General features: G+C 38.1%; 2 protein-coding genes across 2 annotated transcripts in view; one reads left to right on the top strand and one right to left on the bottom strand.

Moving 5' to 3' along the window:
- LOC125822765 (uncharacterized) overlaps window positions 1-22,127 on the bottom strand; it is a 409,485-nt gene extending 387,358 nt beyond the window's left edge. The window contains exon 1 of the mRNA XM_049502225.1: window positions 22,123-22,127. The gene's annotated coding sequence lies outside the window, so the exon portion shown is untranslated. The remainder of the gene's footprint in view (window positions 1-22,122) is intronic.
- A 1,054-nt stretch (window positions 22,128-23,181) lies between these two features.
- On the top strand, window positions 23,182-25,619 carry LOC125822980 (uncharacterized). The gene is made up of 3 exons (XM_049502437.1): window positions 23,182-23,362; window positions 23,609-24,107; window positions 24,224-25,619. The coding sequence occupies exons 1-3, from the start codon at window positions 23,182-23,184 to the stop codon at window positions 25,617-25,619; spliced, it is 2,076 nt and encodes a 691-aa protein (XP_049358394.1).
- Window positions 25,620-26,993: the final 1,374 nt, after the last annotated feature.

Here is a 26,993-nt window from a genome sequence, read left to right as displayed (position 1 = left end):
AATTATAATAAATATAATTATTAAGTAATTATTATAAATATATTTTAACAATTAATTAATGTATTAAAATTATTATTAAATTTAATTTATAAGATAATTGAATAACTATATTTTTGTAGATGGATCATCGTTTGTGGATGTATAATATACATTATGAAACTGGTGTTGGTTTGAACATGAGTTTATTGACGGTGTTAGAGATTTTATTGAACATACAATGACACTTGACATTTAAAAAAAATAATGGATTGGTTAGGTGTCCTTGTAGTGCATGTAGGTGCTTAAATTTTTTTGAACCAGATACAGTCATAGTTCATTTGTACCATAATGGATAAGCCTAGATATTTTGTATGGATTGATCATGGAGAAAGAGATGGATTGAATGGCATGTTTTATAATTCAATGCATGTGGATGAATATAATATGCTTGCACCACATGGCCAAATTAGGGTTGAACATGATAGGGTTCATGAAATGATCAATGATGCTTTCAGGGTTTAAGGTGGGATGGAACCCGAACAATATTTTGATGAAGCTCCTAATAAAAAAGCTAGACGCTTCTATGATCAATTAGAAGAGTCTAGTCGTGCACTATGTGAAGGGAGTCCGCATTCTTCCTTGTCAGTTGCGGTTATATTAATGAATATTAAATCGGATTGGAATGTTCCTAATACCGTTATTGACTCAATGGTTAATCTTTTGGGTGAACTAGTTAATCTGGAGTTTAACATACCTAAGAACTTCTATCAGGCAAAGCGTTTGGTTTCCAAGTTAGGATTGACGTATGATAGAATTCATTGTTGTGTTAATGGCTGCATGTTGTTTTCCAAGACTGATAGTAAATTAGAAAATTGTAAGTTTTGTGGACGTGCTCGTTATAAGAGGACTCCGACTGGAAAGATGGTCTAGTTAAAGGGATGCATTATCCACCTCTTATTCCTAGGTTAAAGAGGTTGTATCCATCAATGAGGGCTGCCCCACGTATGAGATGGCATCGTGAATATAGAAGGTCGCCGGGTGTCTTGTCTCATCCATCTGATGGTGAAACATGGAAGCATTTTGATAATGTATATCCTGATTTTGCCAGTGAAATAAGAAATGTTAGATTGGGGTTGCATTCAGATGACTTCACACCATTCTCTAATGCTGCTTCGCCTTATTCATACTGGCCGGTATTTCTTACTCCGTATAATCTTCCTCCTGAAATGTGCATGACCAGTCCCTACATCTTTCTAAGTTTTGTTATTCCAGGTCCCCGTAATCCAAAAAGTTTGATTGATGTCTATCTACAACTATTGATAAATGAGCTCAAACAATTGTGGTTTGAAGGCGTTTTGACTTATGATATATCAACTAAGCAGAATTTTGCTATGTGTGCTTTTTTAGTGTGGACTATTAATGATTTTCATGCATACATGATATTGTCTGGTTGGATGACAGCTGGAAAGCTATCATGTCCGTATTGCATGCAAAATAGTAAGGCATTCACTTTAAAGCATGGCAGAAAAAATACATGGTTTGATTGTCATCGCCAGTTTTTGCCAATGGACCATGAGTTTAGAAAGATGAAAAATGCATTTAGGAAAAATAAGATTGAAAGTGACCCCCCACCTCCATTACTCACAGGGCATCAAATTTGAGGGAGAGTTTCTCAATTACCTAAAGTTACAGAAGCTTCACCTTCTAGACTTCCTGGATATGGTGTTGAACATAATTGGACCAAACAAAGCATATTTTGGGAGTTTCCGTATTGGAAGGACAATCTACTACGACATAATCTTGATGTGATGCACATTGAAAAAAATATTTTGACAATTTGTTTAACGCAGTGACGGATGTTAAGGGTAAGACAAAAGACAATCCAAAAGCTAGAATGGACATAAAGGAATATTGTAGGAGAAAAGAGTAATGGTTGCAGGAATTACAAAATGGTAAAATAGTTAAGCCTAAAGCCAGCTTTTCATTCACATTGGATGAGAAACGTGATATTTGTGAGTGGGTTAAAAATTTGAGGATGCCGGAGGGCTGTGCTTCGAATTTAGGAAAGCGGGAAGATATGAATGAAGGAAAATTGATAGGTATGAAAAGTCATGATTTTCATGTGTTCATTGAAACTTAAATTCCTATCGCTTTTAGCCATCTACTCGAAAGGATATGGAAACCAATCACAGAGATAAGTCTTTTCTTTTAAAGATTTATGTTCTTGAAAGTTGTTGGAGAGTAGTTTAGATAGGATGGAGGAAAATATTCTTGTTATTACTACTAAGTTGGAGAAGATATTTCCATGTGGTTTCTTTGATGTGATGCAACATCTTCCAATTCACCTTGTACAAGAGGCCCGCCTCGAGGTCCGGTTCAAACAAGATGGATGTATCCATTTGAGAGGTATCCATTTGAAATATTCAGTAAGTTATATATATTCATCAAGTCTTTTATTAACATATATATACATATATACATGCAGAAAAATTGGCATTTCTAAACAAACAATTAAGCAAAGGGGAAAGATCGAAGGATAAGTCGTTCAAGGTCATATTGGGAGAGAAACTAGTGATTTTTATTCTTATTACTTTTGTGATGATGTGTCATGTAGGAGAAACAGGACCAATCGCAATGATGAAGGCGATATTGATCCTTTATTTCCACCGATATTAATTTTTAATCAAAATGATCGAGGATCTAAAAAGCGTAGAAAGCGTGGCTTCACTAATATGGAAATGCAATCAGCTGTGACACATATTTTTCTTAATTGTCCAGAGATTCAACCATATCTCAAGTAAGTGTTAAAATATGTTATCAAATTACATACTAATAAGTGTTCATTAACTAACGAAATACTTGAATGTTAAATGATCAGCTTGTTGGTAAACACATGTGTTAATGAAGCCATCTATACATAATTTTCCAAATGGCTAACAAACTATGTAAGTGTGCAAGCTTACATTGAATCACTAAGTATTTAAGAATATATTAATGTTATACTAAATTATATTACTTGAAATAACAATCACGTTGGTTTACGATGAATACTCAAGTGTCCAACATTTGCAATTAGTGAAAGAAGTAACACTTGGTCCTGAATCTCAAGTACTGATAATGAATAAGTATTGTGTTAATGGTTTTAAGTTTCAAACTAAAGAAGTTTCTAGGAACAGGAAAACAAATAATAGCGGTGTCTACATACAAGGTGATGCTGATGGTACTGGCCAAATTATTGAATATTATGGTGTCATTTATGAGATTATTGAAGTGAGGTATTCAGGTTGGCCTAAGAAGAAGATTGTATTGTTTCGGTGTGAGTGGTTTGACCCATCATATAAAGGAACAAAGGTGGACCATCAACATAATATAATTGAGGTTAAGCACACTAGGAAATACAAAAGTTATGATCCTTTTATTGTTGCACAAAATGCTAAACAAGTGTATTACGCTCCATATCCATTGCGTAGAGACAAAGCTGATTGGTGGGTTGTTATAAAAAACTAAGCCTGTGGGAAGAATTAAAATTGACAATGTCTTAGATGTGGCGTTTCAAAATGATGTTGTAATTGTTCTTCAACAAGTTGATGTTGAATTGGAAACCACACTACAACATCCTCAACACATATTAGAAGAGGTATCTGATGATGAGATAATGAATGTTGAGGAAGAAATATCTGAGAATGAGGAAAATGAATCATTTGATGACGAAGAATGGGACGATAATGAAAATGAAACAACTGAGGAGGAGGAATGGGAAAATAATGGAATTGAAACAAGCGAGGAGGAATAGTAGTAGAATGAAAACTAGTATATATGTAAGTTAATTTATTTTGCTAATTTTATTTAATTTATGGTTTTTATATATTATACATGTAAATTTTCATTCAGATGTCATCAGGCGGTGACGGTGATAGACATCGCGAGCATCTTGGAGTTAGCCAGACTAATAAGGCTAAAAAGAAGAAGTCTAGGAGACGCATAGATCCTGAGGATATTCCAGTATCTATTTCTTTTGCACCAGAGCGCATCAGTCATGATACTCATTTATTTGCTACTTCGTTTGGTACGGCGGATCCTCGGGCATATTATCCTAATTATCGTCGACCAGTCAGTGCTTCGTCTACTTCACAGGCATTGCCTCTATGGCGCTACGAGGACCTACCTTTACAGGCTATTCGTAGACCACGACCCTTATCGGCAGGTAGGATATCGGATGGTAATCCATCTCCCACAGGTACATCTCCTCAGTTATTTGTCACGAGGATTGCAGATTCTAGTAGCGAGAAGTCGGATGCTATGGCCAATAAGCCTCCCTTGACTCAACATTTAGTGCATCCTGGTGTATCACCTTCATCTACAGTTGCACCTAGTGCTACACCAGATGATTAGATGTCAGCTCTAGCTCCTAGCCTGAAGGACAGATTTGGTAGAGTCATGATTGAGTCAGATGGATCATCGTAAGTTTGTTTTGTTATCTATTTGTTAGTTTATTTTATTTATTTCTTATACTTTAATATATTATTCATGAACTAACATATTTATTATGTGTTTTGCACGTGGCATCCTGCAAAAGATGCTGCCCAGGCTTTAAAAGACTGTGTTAGCAGACTTTATACACATGCTTATCACTCTTGGAGCGAGATTCCAAACAGTATAAGCTAGGCGATGTTTAATGAATTTAAGGTATATATTTTTTGGTTAAGTTTAATAATTTTTGTATACTTTACTTTTTCTTACTATCGATCTAATTAACGCTATTCAATTTTTTTTAGATTAACTATACTTGAGAGTCGAGGTACAATTTGGTCATTGCGACCACATTTGAGAGAAGGGCATCTGCGAAACTGTCTGGCTGGCTAAAAAAAGTTCGGGATACTGATCAAAGTTCGGGTTGGATGTTGCCTCATGTTTTTTATGAATTACGTCAGTATTGGAACACAGATAAGTTTAAGGCAATGTCAGAACAATCCAAAAAGGCAAGAGGCAGTCTTAAGGGTGGCTCGTTGCACACCGAAGGTGCAAAGACAGTTGGAACAATTACAAGAGAGATGGTAAGTTCTAATTCAAACTTTTAAATAAATAATTAGTTGATTCATATATATATCGTTATAAATTTCAATTTTTATTTGTAGGAAAAAAATTTGGGGCGCACTCCCATTGGACCGGAGGTTTTCAAAAAGACTCAAGTGAAGAAGAAAGAAAATGAGTCGGATCCAGATGTGTGAGTGGAGGAAAGGGTCGAACGAACTTTTGTAAGTTATTTAATATGAATAATATATATTAATAGTGAATATATTTATGATATGTATGTATATTTATGTCAGTTTTTATATTTAATATGCAAAATGGTTTTCATTAGTACGTCGCTGAGAATCTAGATAGTTTGGTCCAAATTACACCTGAACTGTCCACCCAAATTTGGACAGAAAAAGTGGTAGAGGGACACACAAGGATAGAGTCTATGGTATAGGCTCACGAAATGATGTAAGACGACTCCACTCAGGCTTACAAGGTATTGGATCTTTCACGTCAAGCCGAGGCACTTGACGGTGTTCAGATTGCTGCTATGTCGGCTCAAATAACACAACTTACATCGGCACTGGCAGAGTCGAACTGGAGAAGGATAGCTGAACAACAAAGCATGAGTGCGACCGTTTAGGAAATCAAAGAACAAGTGATGAACCTCGCTCGTCGACCTACTACAACTTCTCCTGCCAAGGACACCGACGACGACAGTGACGAGGATGATGATTTTGTAGATCGCACTCCCTAGTTTGGTTTAGGTTGCTTTTATGAAGTTTTTGAAATTTTGAAACGAATTTTGAAAGACTTTGTAAGTCTTTCAATTGTGATTTTGATACTTTTGAATGTTAATTTAAGTTTGTTGTTTATGCTTTGTGTAGCTTCTTTATAATATTGTGTTTGATTGGGCTGAATTGAATTGAATTGCATTTGCAGGTTGGCACCAGAATGTCAAAAAAATGGCAGAAAAAGCGACGGACAAGGTGATTTTGTCCGTCGCTTTTCTGGGTTTTTTTTTTTTAAAACCCAGAAAAGCAACGGACAGTGTCCTTTATACTCTGTTTGGATCATTGTTACCCATTGTTTTATAATGTATTGTATTGTATTGTACTCTATTATACTGTATTGTATGGTAGATACAATGTTTGGTTAGACTGTATTGTTTGTTGTTGTTTAATAACATTTTAATTGTTTGGTTTGATTGTATCGTACTGTATTGTAATTTTTAAATTTACTAAAATATCCTTAATTATTCTAGGGTATGAGGTTTGACTAGAATTAAATAATATAAGGTAAAGGGTAAAATAGTATTTTGAAATATTATGTAAAGATATAATTAGAAAAAGAAATTAAGTAACAATGGGAACACATCAAATCGATTGTTCCATAAAATAAGGGTTTTCATTGTTATGTAACAACAAAATTTAACAATACAATACAATACAATACAATACATTTTAAGTAACAATCAAAACAAACATTGTAGGTATAGTAACAATACAATACAATGGGTAACAAAGATCCAAACAGAGTGTTAGTCCGTCGCTTTTCTGGATTTTTCAAAAAAATAATTTCCAGATAAGCGACGGACAGGGTCTTTTAGTCCATCACTTTTATGGGATTTCCAAAATTTAAATTTCCAGAAATGCGATGGACTGTGTCACTTTTTGTAAATTAAAAAAAATTAAAATTTTAAAAAAGCAACAAAGTCCATCGCTTTTGTTAAAAAAAATCTTAAAAAAACAAATCAACAAGGGACGCAGTCCGTCGCTTTTTAGCGATGCATTCAGTCGCTTTTTGAAAAGCGTCGAGCCAAAAAGCGAAGGACATGACTGAGTCTCTTTTCCATCGATTTTGACCAAAAATGAGACGCAGTTCGTCGCTTTTGACCATCGTTTTTCGGCAGTTTTTTAGTAGTGTCTCTTGAATGATCTTTACTTTCTCCATAACTTGATGAACCAAGTCTGGTCCTATCAACCCAGCTTCACCAACCTCAAACCATCCAATAGGATATCTACATCTCCCATAAAGAGTCTTATAAGGAGCCATCTGGATGATAGAATCATTACTATTGTTGTAAACAAACTCTATGAGAGGTAAGTGATCATCCCAATCAACCTTGAAATCGATCACACACATCCTCAACATATCCTCTAAAGTCTGAATCGTATGCTCTGCTTGACCATTTGTCTGAGTATGAAAAGCAGTACTAAGGTTCACCTTTGAACCCAAACCTTTTTGGAAAGATTCCAAAATTGCACAGTGAATTGCGCACCTCTATTTGAAATGATGGATATCGAAACTCCATGAAGTCTGACTATCTCTTGAATATATAACTTGGCATAATCTTCTGCTGAATGGGTAGTCTTTATCGGTAAGAAATGGGCTAATTTAGTCATTCGATCTACAATCACCCAAATCGAATCATGCTGCATGCAAGACCGTGGTAAACCTGTAATGAAATCCATATTGATCATCTCCCACTTCCATTCTAGAAAATCTATGTTCTGAGCCATACCACCGGGCCTCTCGTTCTCTACCTTGACTTGTTGGCAATTCAGGCACTTAGCAATGAACTCTGCAATACTTTTTTTCATATTAATCCACCAATAGACTTCTCTCAAGTCGCGATACATCTTTGTGGAAGCCGGATAGATATAATATCTGGAGCTATAAGCTTCCTCCATGTTCCTCTCTTGGAGTTCATCCACCTTCGGTACACACAAACTGCATTGATACCTCAATACACTATCTCCCCTTTTTCTAAACCCATCACTTTTTCCTTATGAACATTTGCCTTAAATTCAAGCAAAATAGGATCTTGGTCTTATTTCTCTTTTACTTCGGACACTAATGATGATTCAACCCCATTCATCACCACCACTCCACCTTCATTGGAATCCATTAACCGGACCCCCAATCCTGCAAGTTTGTGCACATCTTTGGCTATTTCTTTCTTGTCTTCCTCAACATGGGCGGTACTACCCATAGATAATCTGCTCAAAGCATTACCAACAACATTAGCCTTACTTGGGTGATAGAGAATACTCATATCATAATCTTTAAGTAACTCAAACCACCTCCTTTATCTGAGATTAAGCTCTTTCTGACTAAACACATTTTGGAGACTCTTGTGATCGGTGAACACATCTACATGAACACCATAAAGATAATGACGTCGTATCTTCAAAGCGAACACTACAACAACTAACTCTAGATCATGGGTTGGGTAATTCCTCTCGTGAATGTTAAGTTGTCTAGAGGCATAAGTTATAATCTTGTCATTCTGCATTAATACACAACCCAATAAAACTCTGGACGCATGACAATACACAACAAAGCCTTGCGTACCTTCTGGTAAGGACAATACTAGGGCAGTAGTCAACCTAGTTTTCAATTCCTGAAAGCTTTTCTCACAAACTTCAGACCATTGAAACTTAGTTGTTTTCTGAGTCAACTTAGTCAACATGGATGAAATAGATGAAAACCCTTCAACAAACCTTTTATAATAACCAACCAATCCCAAGAAACTCCTTATATTAGTTGGGGATGTGGGTCTAGGCCAGTTCTGCGTTGCATCTATCTTTTGAGTGTCAACTCGAATCCCATCACCGGAAACAATATGGCCTAAGAAAGCCATTGACTCAAGCCAAAATTCACACTTAGAGAACATAGCATACAACTTCTTATCCTTTAGAGTTTGGAGAACTATTTTGAGATGGCTAGCATGATCTTCCACATTCCTCGAATAGATTAGAATGTCATCAATGAAGATGATAACAAACATATCAAAATAAGGCTTAAACACTCTATTCATAAGGTCCATGAACACTGCAGGAGCATTAGTCAAACTAAACGACATGACTAGAAACTCATAATGACCATAGCGGGTCCTAAAAGTTGTCTTAGGAATGTCACTTTCTCTTATTCTCAACTGATGATATCCTGATTTGAGGTCTATCTTAGAAAAACATGTGGCACCCTGAAGTTGATTGAAGAGATCATCAATTCTCGGAAGAGGATACTTATTTTTGATAGTAACCTTGTTCAACTGACGGTAATCTATGCACATTTTAAGAGAACCATCTTTCTTCCTCACAAATAAGATCGGAGCACCCCAAGGTAAGACACTTGGTCAAATGAAACCTTTGTCAAGAAAATCTTTCAACTGCTCTTTTAACTCTTTCAACTCTGCTGGATCTATTCTATATGGCGGAATAGAGATAGGATGAGTATCAGGAAGAATATCTATATCGAAGTCTATTTCTCTCTCAGGAGGGACTTCAGGAAGATCATCTAGAAAGACCAATGGAAACTCACTTACAACTGGAACTGATTGAATATATGGTGTCTCAACACTAGATTCATTAACTCGGACTAAGTGATAGATGCACCCCTTGGAAATTCACTTTCTGGCCTTAAGGTATGAAATAAAACAACCTTAGGCACTGCTGAACTACTCATCCACTCAATAATTGACTCATTAGAGAACTGAAACTTGACTACTCGAGTCGTACAATCAAATGAGGCATAACAGGCATGAAGCCAGTCCATACCTAGAATGACATCAAATCTACCATATCTAACTCAACTAAGTCAACCATGGTGTTCTTGTGATTGACGAAAATGGTACAACCATGATAAACTCGCTCAGCTAGAATAGACTCACCAACAAGTGTAGAAACACTGAAGGGCTCAAGAAGTTGGTCAGGAAGAATATCAAAATTCATAGCAACATAAGGAGCAACTGAAGAAGATTGGACTCTATTTCCCCTATTTCCACCGCCCTACCTGTTCTTAGGACACTCTTTCATGAAGTGAACATCTTGACCACACTTGAAACAACCATTGGAGCCATCACGATACACCCATGAGTGGGTCCTACCAAACTTAGCACATGCGTAATTCCCATTTCCTCCTTGTGCCACACTACCTTGAGACTATGCAGGTCTAGCTCTGAAATTCTATGAATTATGATTATTGAACTAACTTATGTTCCATGGTGCAGGTGTACTAGAAGATGATGGAGCAGGTTCCTTTAGCTTTTGTTGGGAAGATGACCGGTTTGCACTACTCTTCTGCTGTTCGGACTCGTTCCAGTTGTCTTAGCTTTCTTATTTCAGAACTCTTCTCTATCCCTCAACTTATCTTCCACAACCTTCTGCACATGGATCATAAGTATTGTTATGTCCATGTCTCCTATCAACATAGTTGCCTTACCCTCTTTTCTTGACAAACAAGACAACCCAGAAACAAACAAACTTATCCTCCTCCTTGATGAGTCCACAAATTGGACTCATTTAGGACTATATTTTAATAGAAATTGTGTCCTCAAATGCATGTTTTATCCCGATATATGATGAAAACCTTTAAGTTTCAGGTTTCTGAAGTTTGAGGCAAAGCATGGACACCACTTAGCAAAAATGAGCAAAAAGAAGCAGAAGGAACTAAGAAATGAAGATCTGCGAATCACCGAATCCATTCGGCGAATCGCCAACAGATCGCTTATTCGCCTTTTGTTCCAGTGTGCTGAGCCCTGACAGAAAGGAGAAAACCAGGGGTGAAAAGGAGCAGTCGGCGTATAGCCAAATGACTCTGCGAAGCAGTGCTACATCACCTAATTATCCAGTACACAAAGATGTTGAAGGTAACTGATGAAAGGCGACGTAGTAGACCAAAGAGCAGATCGCCGAATGCATTAGTGATTCCCACTAACGTCGCCGAAATATCCTTCGGAGCACATTTTTTGAAAACTATAAATACTAGTTCAGTTTTTATTCTTAGTAGCGAGTTTTACCTTTATTTACCTAGTTTTTTGATTATCCAGTTTTAGACAGAGTTTTGGAGATTCTCTTTAAGTTTTGGAGAGGGTTTTGAAGAACTTGGAGCTTTTAAGGGTTTTATTTTCAAGAAATTGGTCTTGGGTCTCTTGGATTCTTCACTTTTGTCTTGTTTTAAGACTTAATCTTGCATACCCATTGATGGAAACTGATATTGGTATAAGTCTTTATCTCTTTTACATGCGTAGCTAAAACCCCAATTCTTGGGGTGTGATTTTGTGAATATGGGTTAGATTAGTTGTTGGGTCTTCTTGGCTGATAGTTTAATCGTAGTTTAATTGTGATTTCGTTTAGTAGTTATGGATGAATTTAATGAATTTGTAGTTGCAAATACAAGTTTATTTATGTGTTTTCGGCTTGCTCGAGAGAGAGGTCGTAAAACTAAAACTACCAAATTGATGGCCAGTGTGAGTGGGTCGACATGAGGTTGAGCTCGAGAGAGTGAACCCTAGTCCCATGTCCACACACTCAGCTTGAGAGAGTGAACGGGTTAGGGCGGAGGCTGTTCTTCATGCGGCAAGTGGGCGTCTGAGAGGAACCCGCTTGGAATGGGGTAAGTTGCTCGAGAGAGAGCTTATCCCCCTTAAAGTCTAGCCTAGTCATAATTACTCTATGAATTCTCTATCAAAAGCATGTACCCAATGAGTTAGTCTATCACATATTCCATTCACATCCCAAGAATCCCCCTTTCATTTCTTAGATCTCTTTGTTAATTTTGTTGTTTTTACTTACTTGTGACAAAACCCCCATTTGATATTTGACACTTGCGTCACTCTTTTTAAATTTGTTATGTTTTCATTCGCCAAAGTCTTTAGCTACGATTAGCTTTAGCACTTTCGCACTTAACCACTAATTTTGAAGCCCACTCCCTTGGGACTCGACCCCAACCCTTGGTTGGGTTACTATACTATTGCACGATCGTAGACACTTGCATCGGAAGTTGTGTCCTTGATTATGCAAACATCAAAATGGCACCGCTGCCGGGGAGTGGTGTTACGTGAAAGTTTTTGGTTTAAGATGAATTTTGCTTTTGGTAGTCGTAGTTTACTAATCTTATTTTTAGTTTTGTTTTTCTTTGAATTTGTTGATGTAGGTAGGTTCCCTGAGCATGGCTAAGGGAAATGGTGGCAACTGGACAAAGATGAAGCAAGAAGTCGAGAGGGACTTCACATTACTCGCACTGGTAACTCAGCTGAACGAGTTGGCCATAAAAATAACAAAGGTGGAAAACCAGTGCAAGAGTCAAGGGAGGTATATACCTCCTCACAAGAGGAAGCAGTCTAGAGACAAGGAGACCAATCGTGTCGAGGACACACTCCAAATCATTCTCCAAAAGATCACCGAACAAGATCAAATGTTGGAAGAGATGAAGGAGAGTATTGAAGAGTTGAATCAAATGGTTGGCTCTCACCCTAGATCGATCCAGCTGATCAAGACACTCATGAATTATGCGATGCCTCTTCTTCACTCAAACAAACTATTGGGGTTACCTAGTAACACTAGGGCCAACCCAACTAATGGGGAGTGAGTAAGGACTCGCGTCGTGCCACGACGTTAAATAAGACGCTTCTTGGGAGGTAACCTAAGGTTTTAAATGCTTTAGTTTTCTTTTATAAATAATGGTGTGTTAGTGGTGCAGGTTTGAATGAGGAAAGTGGTGAAAAATATAGATTGGCAAGAAAATGGTCAGTCGGCGGATCGCCGATGAAGACGGCGAGCCCAACTTGACCCGTCGTTTGGCTCAATTCAAGTTCAAGTGAGAGCCTGTAAAACTCGGCAAACTTACGAAACAGTTAGGTGCATCGTTGACCAGGACGACGACCTCAATGTAGACCGCCGTCTTGACCCCCAAGAAACTGAAGATTTTAGCAATTGGCGGGCAAGTGACCACTCAGTTAGTGGTCGAGTAGATCGGCGAGTGCTACTAAAGTCGCTGAATGGGCGCGAACTAGATGGTTTATAATGGCCAAGAGACTCAAAATTTGAAATTCTTCACTTTTCCTCGCTTTTGAATCTCCTAAACTCACACTAAGGTAGTATTTTCTTTATCTTAGTATTTTTCTAGCATTTTAGTTTGTTGATTTGTGCTCAGAGTTGGAATACTTTGCCGCCTAGCTTTTCAATTACAATTTAATCGGCATCAAAGGTTGGTTTCTGAATCCTGAGTTTACATTCGAAAGAAGCAACTATTGAGCCAGATTTTCCTGAACCAGAGGATGAACAACTACTGATTAACCGAAGGGATGCGCTCTGGGATAGATCTTAGCCCACAGCCACTAGTACTCCCTCAGCTGCCACTCCTCTAATGACAGACTCAATGCCAGCCCAGGCACCCTCAGTAACTCCTGCACTTCCTATAGTTCCTCCACCGAGGCTATTAAATAGATTGAAAGGTGATGGTTTACAGACCATCATAGAGGAGAAGTTGTTATCCATGGAGGGTCTGGAAGGCAAGCATCCTGATGTGCTTGAAACTCTCCGATACCATGAATTCAAGTAGTTCACACGGCCCCGAGGCCCTTACATTCCTTCTTGGGTAAGAGAGTTTTACACTACTTATGGGGAGTTGGTGCCTCAGAACAAGAAGAAGGCAAGTGAGTTTCGACCGGTGAAGTCGGTCATGGTTAGAGGCAAGGAGGTGGAGTGTCACAACAAACATATTAATGATGTATTAGGTAGACTGCTGCACTCTGCACTTCCTTATGAGGGGTTGCCGATTGTTCATTCCCTGGAAGATTTGAAGGGTTGGTTGGCTCCAATGATTTCTGACATCACCCCGAGGTGGATGGATGCAGGGGCTCCTCTTGAGAAGAGGGACATGAACAACACCTCCATGTTCTGGTTTGGCTTCATCAGCAGCATCATAATACCATCCCAGAATGAGTTTATTCTCCGCCATCCTAAGGCGGCTTGCCTTTGTTCTATCATGGACATGAGGCGGATCGATCTAGGACTGATGATGTCACAGAAGATGGTCATGAGAGCCAAACAGAAGTTGACGTCTCTGCCATTTCCAGTTCTGGTCACTGAGGTGTGCCGACGAGCTGGAGTACCTTGTGACACTACGAGGGATGTTGAGTTCACCCCATCTTCCTCCACCGATATCAGGCATATTGAGGTCGAATTCATATGAGAGAAGGTTGACAGGAGGAGAGCAGCTCCAACAGACACTTCTCGAGAGGTCAATGTTGACTCATTACCAGCAGAGGCATCTTCGCCTACTCCGGCCTTTGAGCCCTCAGGTATACCCGCTCCTTCTTCCTCTTCATCACAGGCTCTAGGTGCTTCCTCATCCTCCAGCCTACCAAGATTACTCAGACCATCATCCTTAAAATGGGGCAGTTGGCCTATTCAGCTGATATAAGAGCTACCCGATTGGAGAGATCCATCCCGAGGATGATTACCAGTGCCATCTTGGCTGCACTGACCCCCCTTCAGACTTCTGTTGATGCCTTGATAGTGAGAGTCATTGCTTGAGACCTCTGAGGTGACGACTTTAAAAGCCGAGATTGCGAGTTTGAAGGATGTAGACTATTTGAAGACTACGAACTTCACATCACTGATGCGGGATGCAGATGATGAGGATGCTCCTGAGACCTCGGGGATTCCTCCAGCTACCACCGGAGATATTCAGGGGGATGGCACATCACATGTAGAGTCGAATGTAGAGACCGATGAGGAGTTGATATTAGTACATGCTGAGGAGACACAGGAGAGCATATATGAGGGCATATTCAGAGACTTGCCAGATTTTATAGAGACGGTTGTGCAACTGGTGATCCAGACATTGCCGACTGAGACGTCCACAACAGCTCCTAGTGGATCTGGCATTTCTATTCTGTTTGAGCCTACTCCGAGCACTGATGCCCATATACAGACTGCTACACCAACCACCAAGACCCCGACAGAGAGAGACTACATAGACAGGACCTTTCTTTACCTCCCTCTCTATCTTATTATATTTTTACTTTTAGATACTTTTAGTTGCATTTGAGGACAAATACTTTTTATTTGTGGTGGGGTGAGGCCCACACCTTTTGTGTTGATAGTTGTGTTTTGTGTATATATGGGTTGTTCTGCTTTAAAATATGTTTTATCTGTTTCTGTGGATGATTGAGCTTATGGCTCCTTTTATTTGTTTTATTGCAAAATGATTTTAACCTGTCCGAAATTTTTTGCCACCTCTTGTGTGTGAATGTGGCTGTTTTTGTGCAAAATTTGAGTCCCGGTTTCGATCAATACCGATGACTTGAATAGTACTCTCAATCGAATAACATGAATGCACGGCTACGATGAGGCCAAATGAAGTTGCATAGACAATATGTGAACTATTTGCATCTCCTTTTGACTAGCCTAGTATCGAATCGAGTCTCTTGTAATGACCGTTGCACACTAGCGAAAGTGTGGAGTCTTGTTTGACTATTAGTGTCGATGCCTAGTGTGCTAAGCTTACTTTGAAGCATGCATGAATACACCTAGAATTTACCCCATTGGTCTGGTCAACTAAGTGATGCTATCTCTTGATATGATCTTAGGCAACTTCTAAGAGTGTGAGGCAATTTGATATACACATCTTTTGTGACCTACCTTGTGAGTGTGTGAACCGCTTTTGAACACCTATTGAGCCTTACCTTTCTTTGGAAGAAACTTGATGAAATCATAACCTTTCTTTATCCACTACCTATAATCCTCTTGAATTGTGGTTAATTGAATAGCCAACTTAGGCCAAAAGCCTAAGTTGGGGGTGTGGTGAAAAGCTAAGGGCAAGTCAAGAAATGCAAGGAAAGTCTCCTTTAACCCATGGTGTTGACAAAAATGGAACCCTTCAATATAAAAAAAAAAAAAAAAAAAAAAAAAGAAAAAAAATGAAAAAGAAAGTTGTGGAATAAAGTACAAATGAGATGGGATTTCCAAACAATTCATGGAAAGTGAATAATAGGATGACTCATGAGCACTAAAGAAAATGATGAAGGAAGAGGAAAGGAAGTGTTGTGAGTACCACATTTCATGAGGATGAAATTCATTGAGCCTAAATGACCATACATTTGCACTCAGCCCCATTACAAGCCTTGAAAGACCTTTTTGATCTTAAGAAAGCTGAAAAAAATGTCGATTGGAAAATACGAGTAAACCAATGGGTGAAAGCATGCATTGTTTGCATCTTTGTGAGTGTGAGCATTGCATATGATTCCTGAACTTTAAATGATTAAATCATTATGTGCTAATATGGAATCATTCTTTCTGTGAGGGCATTCGAACACTCTAGTTGAGCCTGAACTTGCATTTGAGGCAAGTATTGTGAGCATGAGATTCTTTGATATTGGTGAGTCACTACTTAAATCATTGAGTGCACAATTGATCTTTGCACAAGTAAATTGAGTCTTGTTGTGTGTATTCATGATCGAGTCTTGTGTAGCACTGTTCGAGACACCCTTTTTGAACGGCTAAACTTGAGTTTCCTTGAGGACAAGCAAAAGTTTAAGTTGGGGGTGTTGATGAGTCCACAAATTGGACTCATTTAGGGCTATATTTTAATAGAAATTGTGTCCTCAAATGCATGTTTTAGCCCGATAACTGATTAAAACCTTTAAGTTTTAGGTATATAAAGTTTGAGGCAAAGCATGAACACTACTTAGCAAAATGGAGTAAAAAGAAGCCGAATGAACGAAGAAACGAAGATCTGCGAATCGCCGAACTCATTCGGCAAATCGCCAACAGATCGCTTATTCTCCTTTTGTTCCAGTGTGCTGAGCCCTGAAAGAAAGGAGAAAATCAGCGGTGAAAAGGAGCTGTTGGCGTATCGCCGAACGACTCCGTGAAGCAGTGCTACATCGCCCAATTATCCAGTACACAGATATGCTGAAGGCAACTGATGAAAGGCAACAAAGTAGACCAAAGGGCGGATTGCCAAATGCATCGGTGATTCCCTCTAACGTCGTCGAATGATCTTTCGGAGAACATTTTCTGAAAACTATAAATGCTAGTTCAGTTTTTATTCTTAGTAGCGAGTTTTACCTGTGAACACCTAATTTTTGACGTGTTTATGTTACTCCTATAATATATATATATATATTCTTATATTTTTTGTTTTGTATTTTGGGTAGTTTGTCTTTGTTTATATTGTTTTTTTTATTGACCCAAATGACCCAATTTTTTATTGAATTGGGTTGATTTAGACCAAATTCTGATGGCCCAATCAATTCTGACCTGGTCCAATAGAAATGGTCAAGATTAAATTTCAACCATCCATGATTTTTTGATCCAAGGGTTCTTATGAGACCCTACCAAAAATACAAAATCCCAAAATCAAATTTTTATTGCCATTTTTTATTTTTTCTTCTGCCATTTGCTTCCACCAACCTCCAGCCAGCCACTGCCACTGCCGCCGGTGGCCACCACCCCTTAGCCGGAAAAATCTTTAAATTTTTACCACTTCTTCCTTTCATCCTCCTCTACACAAATCCGCAAACCATTCATTCATATTCATAGTCAAACTCCGTAGATCTAAGAAAAACCAAACATAAATTTTCACCTTTTTCTTTAGATTTATGAAATTTCGACCATTCCCGTCCTATATCCTTTACATAAAACTGTAGAGCTCTTCAAGGGCTATCCTTTGATGTAAAGTTTATGTCCAAATCCGTCAAAAAAAAAAAAATCCGGCGAAATTTTCCGGCGACCTCCAATCGTCCGAAAATTTATGTCAACCATTTCCCCCTCTCATCCTCTATCCAAATCCGTCATTATCACATTTTTAAAACCATATAAGTTGTTTTGATGCCGGATTTGTATTGTTTTGTTAGTGATCTTCAAGTCCATGTTTAAGTTGTTGCTTGAGTTTTATAATTATTTTTTAATTTCATTTTTATTTCTTATTTTAATTTTTCTACCTTATTTGTTGTGTTTGATCTTCAAAATAGTTTACATGTTTAGATTTTGTGTTAGTGGACTGATTTTGTTCTGATTTTTGGGTCTTGATCAATTTTGGGCCTATTTTAAAATTTTCAGATGGCCCATTTAGTTATTACTCAATTAATGAGTAAAAGAAATGGGTCATCCAAAATGACATTTTTGGGCCTATTCTAAATTTTCAGATGACCCATTTAGCTATTATTCAATTAATGAATAAAAGAAATGGGTCATCTAAAAGGGCAATGTAGTCTTTTAATTAATTTTATCTTGAAAAAAGAAAAAAAAAAAAAAAAAAAAGGAAATTCCATTGGTCATCTTGGATGGCACCTTGGGAAAACAAAGAGTCCAATGCATGCATTGACTCTTAAGTTTTCAAGAAGAGTGAGGGGTTTAATGCTCTACACCTATTTAAACCTCATTCTTCTTTCATTTCAGGAAGAAGAAAAAAAAAGAGAAAGAACAAGAACAGAAAATTAGAAGAGAAAAATCATCACTTCTAAAAAGAAAAAATATATATATATATTTCATCTTGGGTGGTCTTTTGGGAGTGGAATTGAGTTTTTGCTTTTATCATTGTTTTGTCATCATCTCTTTAGGTATATTTCTTTCCTTACACTTTGCAATGTAACTTCAAAAATAATGAAGCATGTTTATATTTTTGATTTAATTATTATGTTTAGTTTATTTGAATTAGTTAAATATGTTATGATACTTAATATGATTATATTTCATTGTTATTGTATATTTGTGTTTTATTATTAAACTAAGTGTTAATTATATCTTATCATTATGAAATGATACATAACTTTATTGGAATTAGTTAAATGATAATCTTGTTGTTATTGTATATTTGTGTTCTATTATTAAACTAGGTGTGAATTTTATATTTATCATTATGAAGTTAATGCATAGCCCATACTTTTTGCTAAAAAAAAAAAAACAACAATCTCAAAGTCTTTTTTTTTTTAATTTTTAGTTTCTGGTCATTCTAAGAAAAGAAAAAAAAAGAGGCTATTTTTTTTAAAAAAAAAAAAAAAAAAAAACTAAATCTGATCATTTTTGCAAAAAGTGTAAATCTGGCCATTTTTGTAAAAAATGTAAATCTGGTCATTCTGCAAAAATAATGTAAATTTGATCATTTCATAAATTCAGCTTTTTTTTTTCTCTTCAATAAATACATAAAATGGTTATTGAAACGAAATACAAAACCGACTACTTTGATTAGTAATTTAACTTTTAGATACAATAGGGTATTTTGCAATTTTCTTTCAAAAGAAAACATATGACCATTTTATGAAAAACTAAAATTTTTATTAAAGTGGTCGTTTTTCTGAAATTATATCAATATAAATTTTTTTAGTACATCACTAGTTGTTTTAAAAGCGGCCTAGTCATTATTTTATTTTTTTTAAAAAAAGAATATATACTTTTTTTTTCTTTTGTTGTTATCATCAAGTAGTGACACTTAATATATTTATTTTATTTTTATTTCATTTTAAAAAAAAAAATCTTTGTTCAAGTCTATATGTTGCAACAAGTTCTTTTTATTCTTTTCTCATTGTTAAATAAAATTTGAGTCATGAATTATCCATTTTTTTAAGAAAAAAAAAAAAAAAACTTTAAATACCACCATGTGTTCGGTTACGATCCTTGGTGTGTATTCATTTCTAAAAAAAGTGATCTTGTGTGCGGTTACGCTCCTAGGTCAATCATTTTTTTTATAATAAAAAAAAAGATTAGTAACTAACACAAATTTATTCTTTTATCCAAAAATTATTTTAGCCAAACATGAGTTGATTAAGCGACCGTGCTAGAACCACGGGACTCGGGGGTGCCTCACACCTTCCCTCCGGTCAATAGAATTCCTTACCCAATCTTTGTTTTTCGTAGACTAAAATAAAAAGATTTTTTTTAGGAATTACTAGGTGACTTGGAACACCTAAAAAACTCATTTTCAAGTGGTGACTCTTAAAAAAAATAATAATCATGTTTTCTTTAGTTTTATATTTTTTTATTCTTTTTTTTTAAAAAAAAAACCCGTCATACTCCATTACCTATTGTAAAAAGAGAAGTGGTGTGACAGATCTGGCGACTCTGCTGGGGACTTTCTTTAGAATTCGAGCATTGTACATTAACTATATTTGGCTATTTTGAATATTTGGATAAGTTTTTTTTTTTTTTTTTTTTTTTGTTGACTAATTGCATTATTTCAATGATTCATTGTTTTGATATTATGTAATTGTATATAAATTGCGTCCTCTCGCACACCCTCTAAATCTCTAGAATTTTGTTATACACTGTGTGTGCGGATACGCTCCACGGAACTTCTATCTAGGATGAACCAATGTGCGGTTACGCTCCTGGTTCTAGGTTTGTCACACATGTTAAGCGGGGTTGGACCACCAGTTAAGCCGGAATAGCTCTGCTACCGGTACGCTGACCCTCCCCGGCTCGAGTTGTCCACTCGAGTAAGCCAGTCTAGACACGTTCCAAATAAAGTGTTAAACCTAGTAAAAACTATCTCTGGTAGGCTACGTTTATTTGTATAATTTGCATTTGGCCTAGAAAATCTAAGATATGTGCCCACTTTAGACTAACGTGTTCATTTTATGTATTACGTGAAAATAATTTGTTCAGAAGGCCTTTATATTGTTGACTAGCTTTATAATAGCTTTGTCTTTCAATTTTATTTTATTTTTTTTAAAAAAGGGGGTGAAATAAAAGGGATAATATTTCAAGTGTGAGTTTTTTTTATGAACTACGCACACCTGATTCTCACTAAAATGAGATATGTAGGCATCCCTTCTCGGGCTCGGTGTTTGTAAAAAGAGGTATTTTATTTTTTTAAATAATTTTTTGTTTACTTTTCTTTCTTCCCTCGGTTAGAGTTTGTCATAAAACATTAATTGGACTCTATTCAAAGGTACAAATGGCACCTCCGACCAAAGGACAGGGTTCCAAAAGGCCTAGAAGTGAAGGAATTCCAGAGTTCATGATCGTTGACACAATACCCAAGAATTTATGGCGATGGTGGACAAACATGGGGAGTCATGAGCAAAGGAAAGTAAAAGAACATCTGGGACATCTAGTGCATCTGATGGAGATTGACCCTAGAAGGGATGTGGTCGAGGCATTGATTCCTTTCTAGGATTCAAAAAATAATGTATTTCGATTTTCTGACTTCGAGATGACACCAACTCTGGAAGAAATCGCCAGCTTCATAGGGAAGGGGTCCAGTGTTCGGGGTGCTGATCTCCGCAACAAAAAACCTATAATTCCAAAGAACGTTGATGCCAAAAAGTTCCTGGAACTTCTCAAGATCAATCAAGTAGAGAAGGAGAGTTTGAAAAATTGGTGGGTTTCATTGGACTTTCTATACGAGAGGTATGGCCAAAAGGATGGATTTAAAAACTATCGGAACCAACTTAGCAACCAAGGGGGTGAAAAGGCTTGGAAGGCGAATGGATGTGTTTTGCCTTCATGGTCGCGTTTTTGGGGCTCATTGTTTTCCCCAAACGGGACAAGAATATTGATATTCGTCTGGCTGGGATGGTGAAGGCGTTGACCACAATGGAGAGTCCTACTATTATTCCTATGATCCTGGTAGATATGTTTCGTGCATTGACTAAATGCATAAATAGGGAAATGTACTTTGAAGGCTGCAACATTTTGTTGCAAATATGGTTTTTGGAGCATCTTTATCACCATGATCGTGCACCCAGGTTCACTCCCGACTGGTGTAATTATGTTTCCTCCCATAAGGAAAGAGAAGCAAAAATTGATTTTCCAAAAGGAATTATAGCGTGTGAAGAGAAACTTTCGGTGATCACGTCTGATGAAATAGTATGGAATTATTACTGGTTCCCAGTTAAGGATGTCATATGCATGTCTAGTGGTATCTCGTTTCTTGTGTTGATTGGGTTTAGAGGTGTTCAACCCTATGCCCCACTTAGAGTTATGCGTCAGCTGGCTAGAGTACAAGAAATTCCACCAAATGATGATATGAGTAGATTTGTATTTGACACCCCGCCAGGTTTTGCCTTTGATAGCACTGATATTCTAAAGATCTGGTTTGGAAGTATAATCTCTGAGCTAAGTGAAATGGTGGTGGAGCAAGATAAGGGAAAAGTGGTGCCTGGGTACTTATCGTGGTTTCGTGATCCAACAACATTTGATGACATTCCCGAAGGATCCAGCAGAAAAAGAAAAGACCAGCACATCATAAGACAGTTGGAAAAAGAGTTGGAGAAGGCCAAAACCACCATTGCCCGGCAAGAAGTTCAAGTCCAAAGAGGAAGAAATATTCAGTTGGAGTTACAAGATACGGAAGGGAAATTGAAACATGCGGAGGGGAAATTAGCCCGTCTAGAGGAAGAGTTGGATAGTAGAATTCACTTGGCCCGACAAATAAAAAAGGAGCAGATTTTTGAAATTTCTCGATTGAAGAGGGACTTAGTGGCATCTGAAGAGGTCGTGAACTACCAAAGGGGAGAACTTAAGCGGTGGAAGGAGAAATTTGAGAAAGAAAGGTCATGTTGGATGCATTTACATGATCAACTTAAAGCAGAATTAGAAGACCATAAAAGAAGAATCAGTCAGTGTGTTGATATCGAAGAGGGGCAAAGGCAGATGATCATTGAGAGAGCAACACTTCGCCATCAACTTGAAGCAGCAGAGGAGCGAGAGGCCCTCTTAAGGAACAATCTTGGTGATCATCAGGTTTGGTTGAATAACTACTATGAAAATATGGGAAAGGCTAGGCGTCAAGTCCATCAGTTGGCGGAACAAACCTCCTATGTTATTAAAAATCATCATCGCATGAATGATCCAGAAGTGACTGAGCAAGCACGGGCCATTGTTCCTCATCTGCCGAAGGTGTTGTTGAATTTGTATGTGACCTTGGGAGGACAAAGAAAGCCCAAGGAAGATGATGAAGATTGAAGAAGAGTTTAGCTGTTTAGTTTGTTTATATGTTTTATCTTGTTTTGTTTAAGACTCAGTGTTTCAGTTTAAAGTTCGGTGTTCAAAGAGATCATGTTGATCATGGTTGTGTTTAAACCCATTGATTTTGCTTAAAGTTTTTTGGAAATGAATGAAAGGGTTGGATTTTTCTTGTCTAAATTTCTGAACTACGTACTGATCTGATTCATGCGGCGACATGATACGTAGGCAACCTCCAAAGGGTTCGATCAAAACTTTTTAAAAAATATAAAAAAATAAAAATGGAAGACAATGAGCGAAGCAAAGCTGGGATGAGACAATAGCCTTTTGAACTCATGTTATTATGTGATTAACAAATGTGTGAGTGATGTCTAACCCCTAACAAGTTTGTTCATTTCTCATCTCTTTAGTTAGCTTTCGGTGGTTGGTTTGTGGTAAACTGGCAGAACACCCATACTTTACCAGGTCTAAGGTAAGAGCGTCAATGACAAGCAATACTGAAACTGCGATAAACCCAGTGGACACTCCAGTTGATTCAACGACAAGAGAGTCAGCCACGATTGAAGAAAATCGGACATTGAGGAATGTTATGGCACAGTTGTGGCAAGCCTGGGCCAATGGCCAAGAACCACCATCGTCTATTCCCGGTTTTCCTGAGATCACTAGTATCCGATCTTCGTCTTCTTAGGTCCCGATATCAGATCCTTTCTTTACTCCGGGGTATGGTCCATTTGATAATTGTGGGGCCGGACCATCAACAACACGCCCTCAAGGCATGCCATTCAGGAATAATCCCACTGTCGCGACAGCTGCACCGGTTTATACTCTCCCACAACCAAGTGTGACACCGAGAGCAGCTCAAGAGGGATAGTTCACCGTCCATCCAGAGCAATATTATACTCCTGGGATAGCATTCGGGGGCCCTAACTCTGTACAATTCGGCTCTCCTATTGATGTTGAGAGGCCTCCTCAAGTCTCAGAGCAAGAGGAAATGTTGAAGAAAATGAAAAGCATCGAGCAACACATGAAAAGCATGCAAGGGCTAGGAGGGCACAAAAGTGTCGCATTCAAAGACTTGTGTATGTTCCCAAATGTCCACTTGCCACCGGGATTCAAAACCCCTAAGTTTGATAAGTATGATGGGCACGGTGATCCCATAGCTCACCTCAAGAGATACTGCAATCAACTTAGAGGTGCAGGGGGTAAAGAGGAACTGCTCATGGCTTATTTTGGTGAGAGCCTGACTGGTGTTGCCTCAGAATGGTTTATAGACCAAGATATCTCCCACTGGCACATCTGGGATGATATGGCTCAAGATTTTGTTAGACAATTTCAGTACAATGTCGACATTATGCCAGATCGCAATACACTCTCTAATACGAGAAAAAAGCCAAATGAAAGCTTCAGAGAGTATGCTATCAAATGGAGGGAACAAGCAGCCCGGGTCAAACCACCTTTAGATGAGCAAGAATTGGTTGATATCTTCATAGAGGCTCAAGATCCTGACTATTTCCACCACCTGACAGCCGCAATGGGAAGACCGTTTCACACAGCAATCAAAACACAGGAAGGATCGTGAGCCAGATAGCAATCAAAGCTACAACACAGGCCATTCAAGGTGGTTCAGACAGTTTTGGAAATCGTAAAAGAAAAGAGGAAGTTTCTTCGCTAGCATCAGGGCCAAGGAGTGCTCAAAGGAACTCTAATTGTCCTTACCCACCACTTCAGGGACAATCCAGCTATCCTCAACATTACTACCCTTATGCCCCTCAATATTCAGTATCTCCATCTCCATCTCCATACACGGTCTTCAATGCTCAGTCATATGTGCATTCTCCCAATCGCCCACATTTTTGGGCCCCAACTCAAGGAAACCTTCTCCCACAACGACCACCTTATCAGGTCCCTTACAACCCTCTTCCTATGCAAAATTATGCTCAAGAGCAAGGACAGAAAAGGAAATTCACTCCATTGGGAGAGTCATACTCCAGTTTGTTTCAAAAGTTAAGAAAGATAAGAGTGATTGGGTCTATCCCACCACATCGTCTGAATCCAACTGCTCCAGGTTTCCAAGCCAATGAAAGATGTGAGTATCATTCGGGGGCCCCAGGACACAGCACTTATAATTGTTGGACCTTGAAGGGGGCGATAGAGAAGCTAATCGATCATGGAGTGGTCGTTGTGACAGATGATCAAAACACTCACAATGTGACTAATAACCCGCTTCCAGCTCAAAACAATTTAGTGGGTATGATCTGCGATGATCAAGAGTACAAACTCCTTGGCAAAATGGGAAAGTTGTTTAGGAAGATCGAACAGGAAAACAAGCCGATAAAGAGTTTAAAACCAGTTGCATCTTTGAGTGTGGAAGGTGTCAACCTTGATACCAAAGTTTTGTGTGTCCCGGGGGTTTCGAAGGGGATTGAAGTTCGAGCAGGTATGCCGAAGTTGTATGTATCAAAGGGTTTTTCATTAACACAACATGACCAAAATTGCTTGGCAAAGTTGAAAGGACCTATCTTTGTTAAGCCCGTCCAACAGCTTCCGGTAATTGATTCAAAGGCTGTCCCTTGGAACTATAATAAAATCGCTGTGGTTTACCGAGGAAAGGAGATTGTTGAAGAGGTTGATGAAGCAGGAGGGCTGACACGCTCTGGAAGATGTTATTCTCCAGAAGAATTAAGAAAAGGGAAAATGACTCAAAACATCCAAGTACCACTGAAGAAAGCAGTTACTGAGGAAGAAGCAGAAGAGTTTCTAAAAAAGATTAAGGTTCTAGATTACTCTATTGTGGAACAATTGAAGAAAACCCCGGCACAAATTTCATTGTTGTCTCTACTCTTGCACTCAGAAGAACATCGTCGTGTGTTGAATAAGGTTTTGAACGAAGCACATGTATCGAAGGTGACAACGGTAAATTAGTTAGAGAAAATGACCAAGCACATCTTTGAGTCAAACGCCATCACTTTCACTGATGATGAGTTGCCCACAGAAGGAGCTGGACACAACAGAGCTCTGCTTCTTACAGTGAAATGTGAAGGGTACTGTGTAAAGAGGGTCATGATAGATGGGGGATCAGGGGTAGACATATGTCCTCTCTCTACGCTGTAAAACTTGAAAATTAGCCTTGACAGAATTTGCCCCAGCAATGTATTTGTTCGAGCTTATGACGGCTCAAGGCGGGATACCATTGGTGAAATAAAGTTAAACATGACAATTGGACCGGTGGATTTTATGATTGTGTTCCAAGTAATGGACATGGACACATCTTATAATTTTCTATTGGGAAGGCCATGGATCCACATGGCTCGGGCGGTCCCATCAACTCTGCATCAAGTTGTTAAGTTTGAACACAACCATCAAGAAATCATTGTGCATGGGGAAGATGATTTGCCTGTTTACAGAGATCCCTCCATTCCATACATTGAGGCAAAAGAAGGATGTGATTCCATTGTTTACCAGTCTTTTGAGGCCGTATCAGTCGATCGCTTTAGAGAAGGAGACCCCATTATCCAACCATGTCTCTAGTCTTCCTCTTCAATGGTAGCAACGACAATGCTCAAATATGGTTATCAACCTGGTAAAGGTGTGGGACTATGTTCGCAAGAGAAATGGAGATGAGACTAAGAACCACAAAAGGACTGATTGGGCATTGCCACAACCAATTCCCCATATTTATCATTCCTTTATCAAGCCTCAGGGTCTAGAAATGGAAGCTTCCTTTACTCATGAAGACATTGAAGAAGTTATTCAGGATCTCAGTTAGTTGTTTTGTGAAGTAAACATGGTCCAAGTTGGTGAAGGTACAAGTTATGTCGATGTGCAGCTCGTGGGCTCAGGTTTTGAGTTAAACAATTGGGAAGCCACTCCTTTCCCCATAAGGAAGGAGTCTTGGTAGTTTGTTTTGCTACTCTTTTGTATTTTGTTGTTGTCAGGGTTGTGATCCGAATATTTGAAAGTGTTTTGTTTTAATGTCAACCCTTCTATCCTTTTTTAATTTAAATGAAATGAAATTCCAGCTTCATAGTAATATTTTGTCTTTTCCTTTCCCTGATTCTTATTCTTCATTTTTCAGTTCTATAAATGCCGACTTTGATAACATGACATGCATGCGGAATTCACTCCCAGATCTCAAAGAGTTGTTTATTCTTGAATCCCCGAGTCTAGAGGTTGAATATGATGAAGAAGAGGCTTTTAGGGAAATTAATAGGGAATTGGAACAGTTTGAGCACAAACCTAAGCCTAATCTTAGTGAAACTGAGGCCATCAATTTGGGAAGTAATGAGGAAGTCAAAG

Source organism: Solanum verrucosum, unplaced genomic scaffold (assembly GCF_900185275.1).
Source record: "Solanum verrucosum unplaced genomic scaffold, falcon-dt-bn FXZP01000104.1, whole genome shotgun sequence".
NCBI lineage: Eukaryota > Viridiplantae > Streptophyta > Magnoliopsida > Solanales > Solanaceae > Solanum > Solanum verrucosum.
Note: the sequence above shows the minus strand (reverse complement) of the source record. Positions and strands in the feature narration are given on the sequence as shown.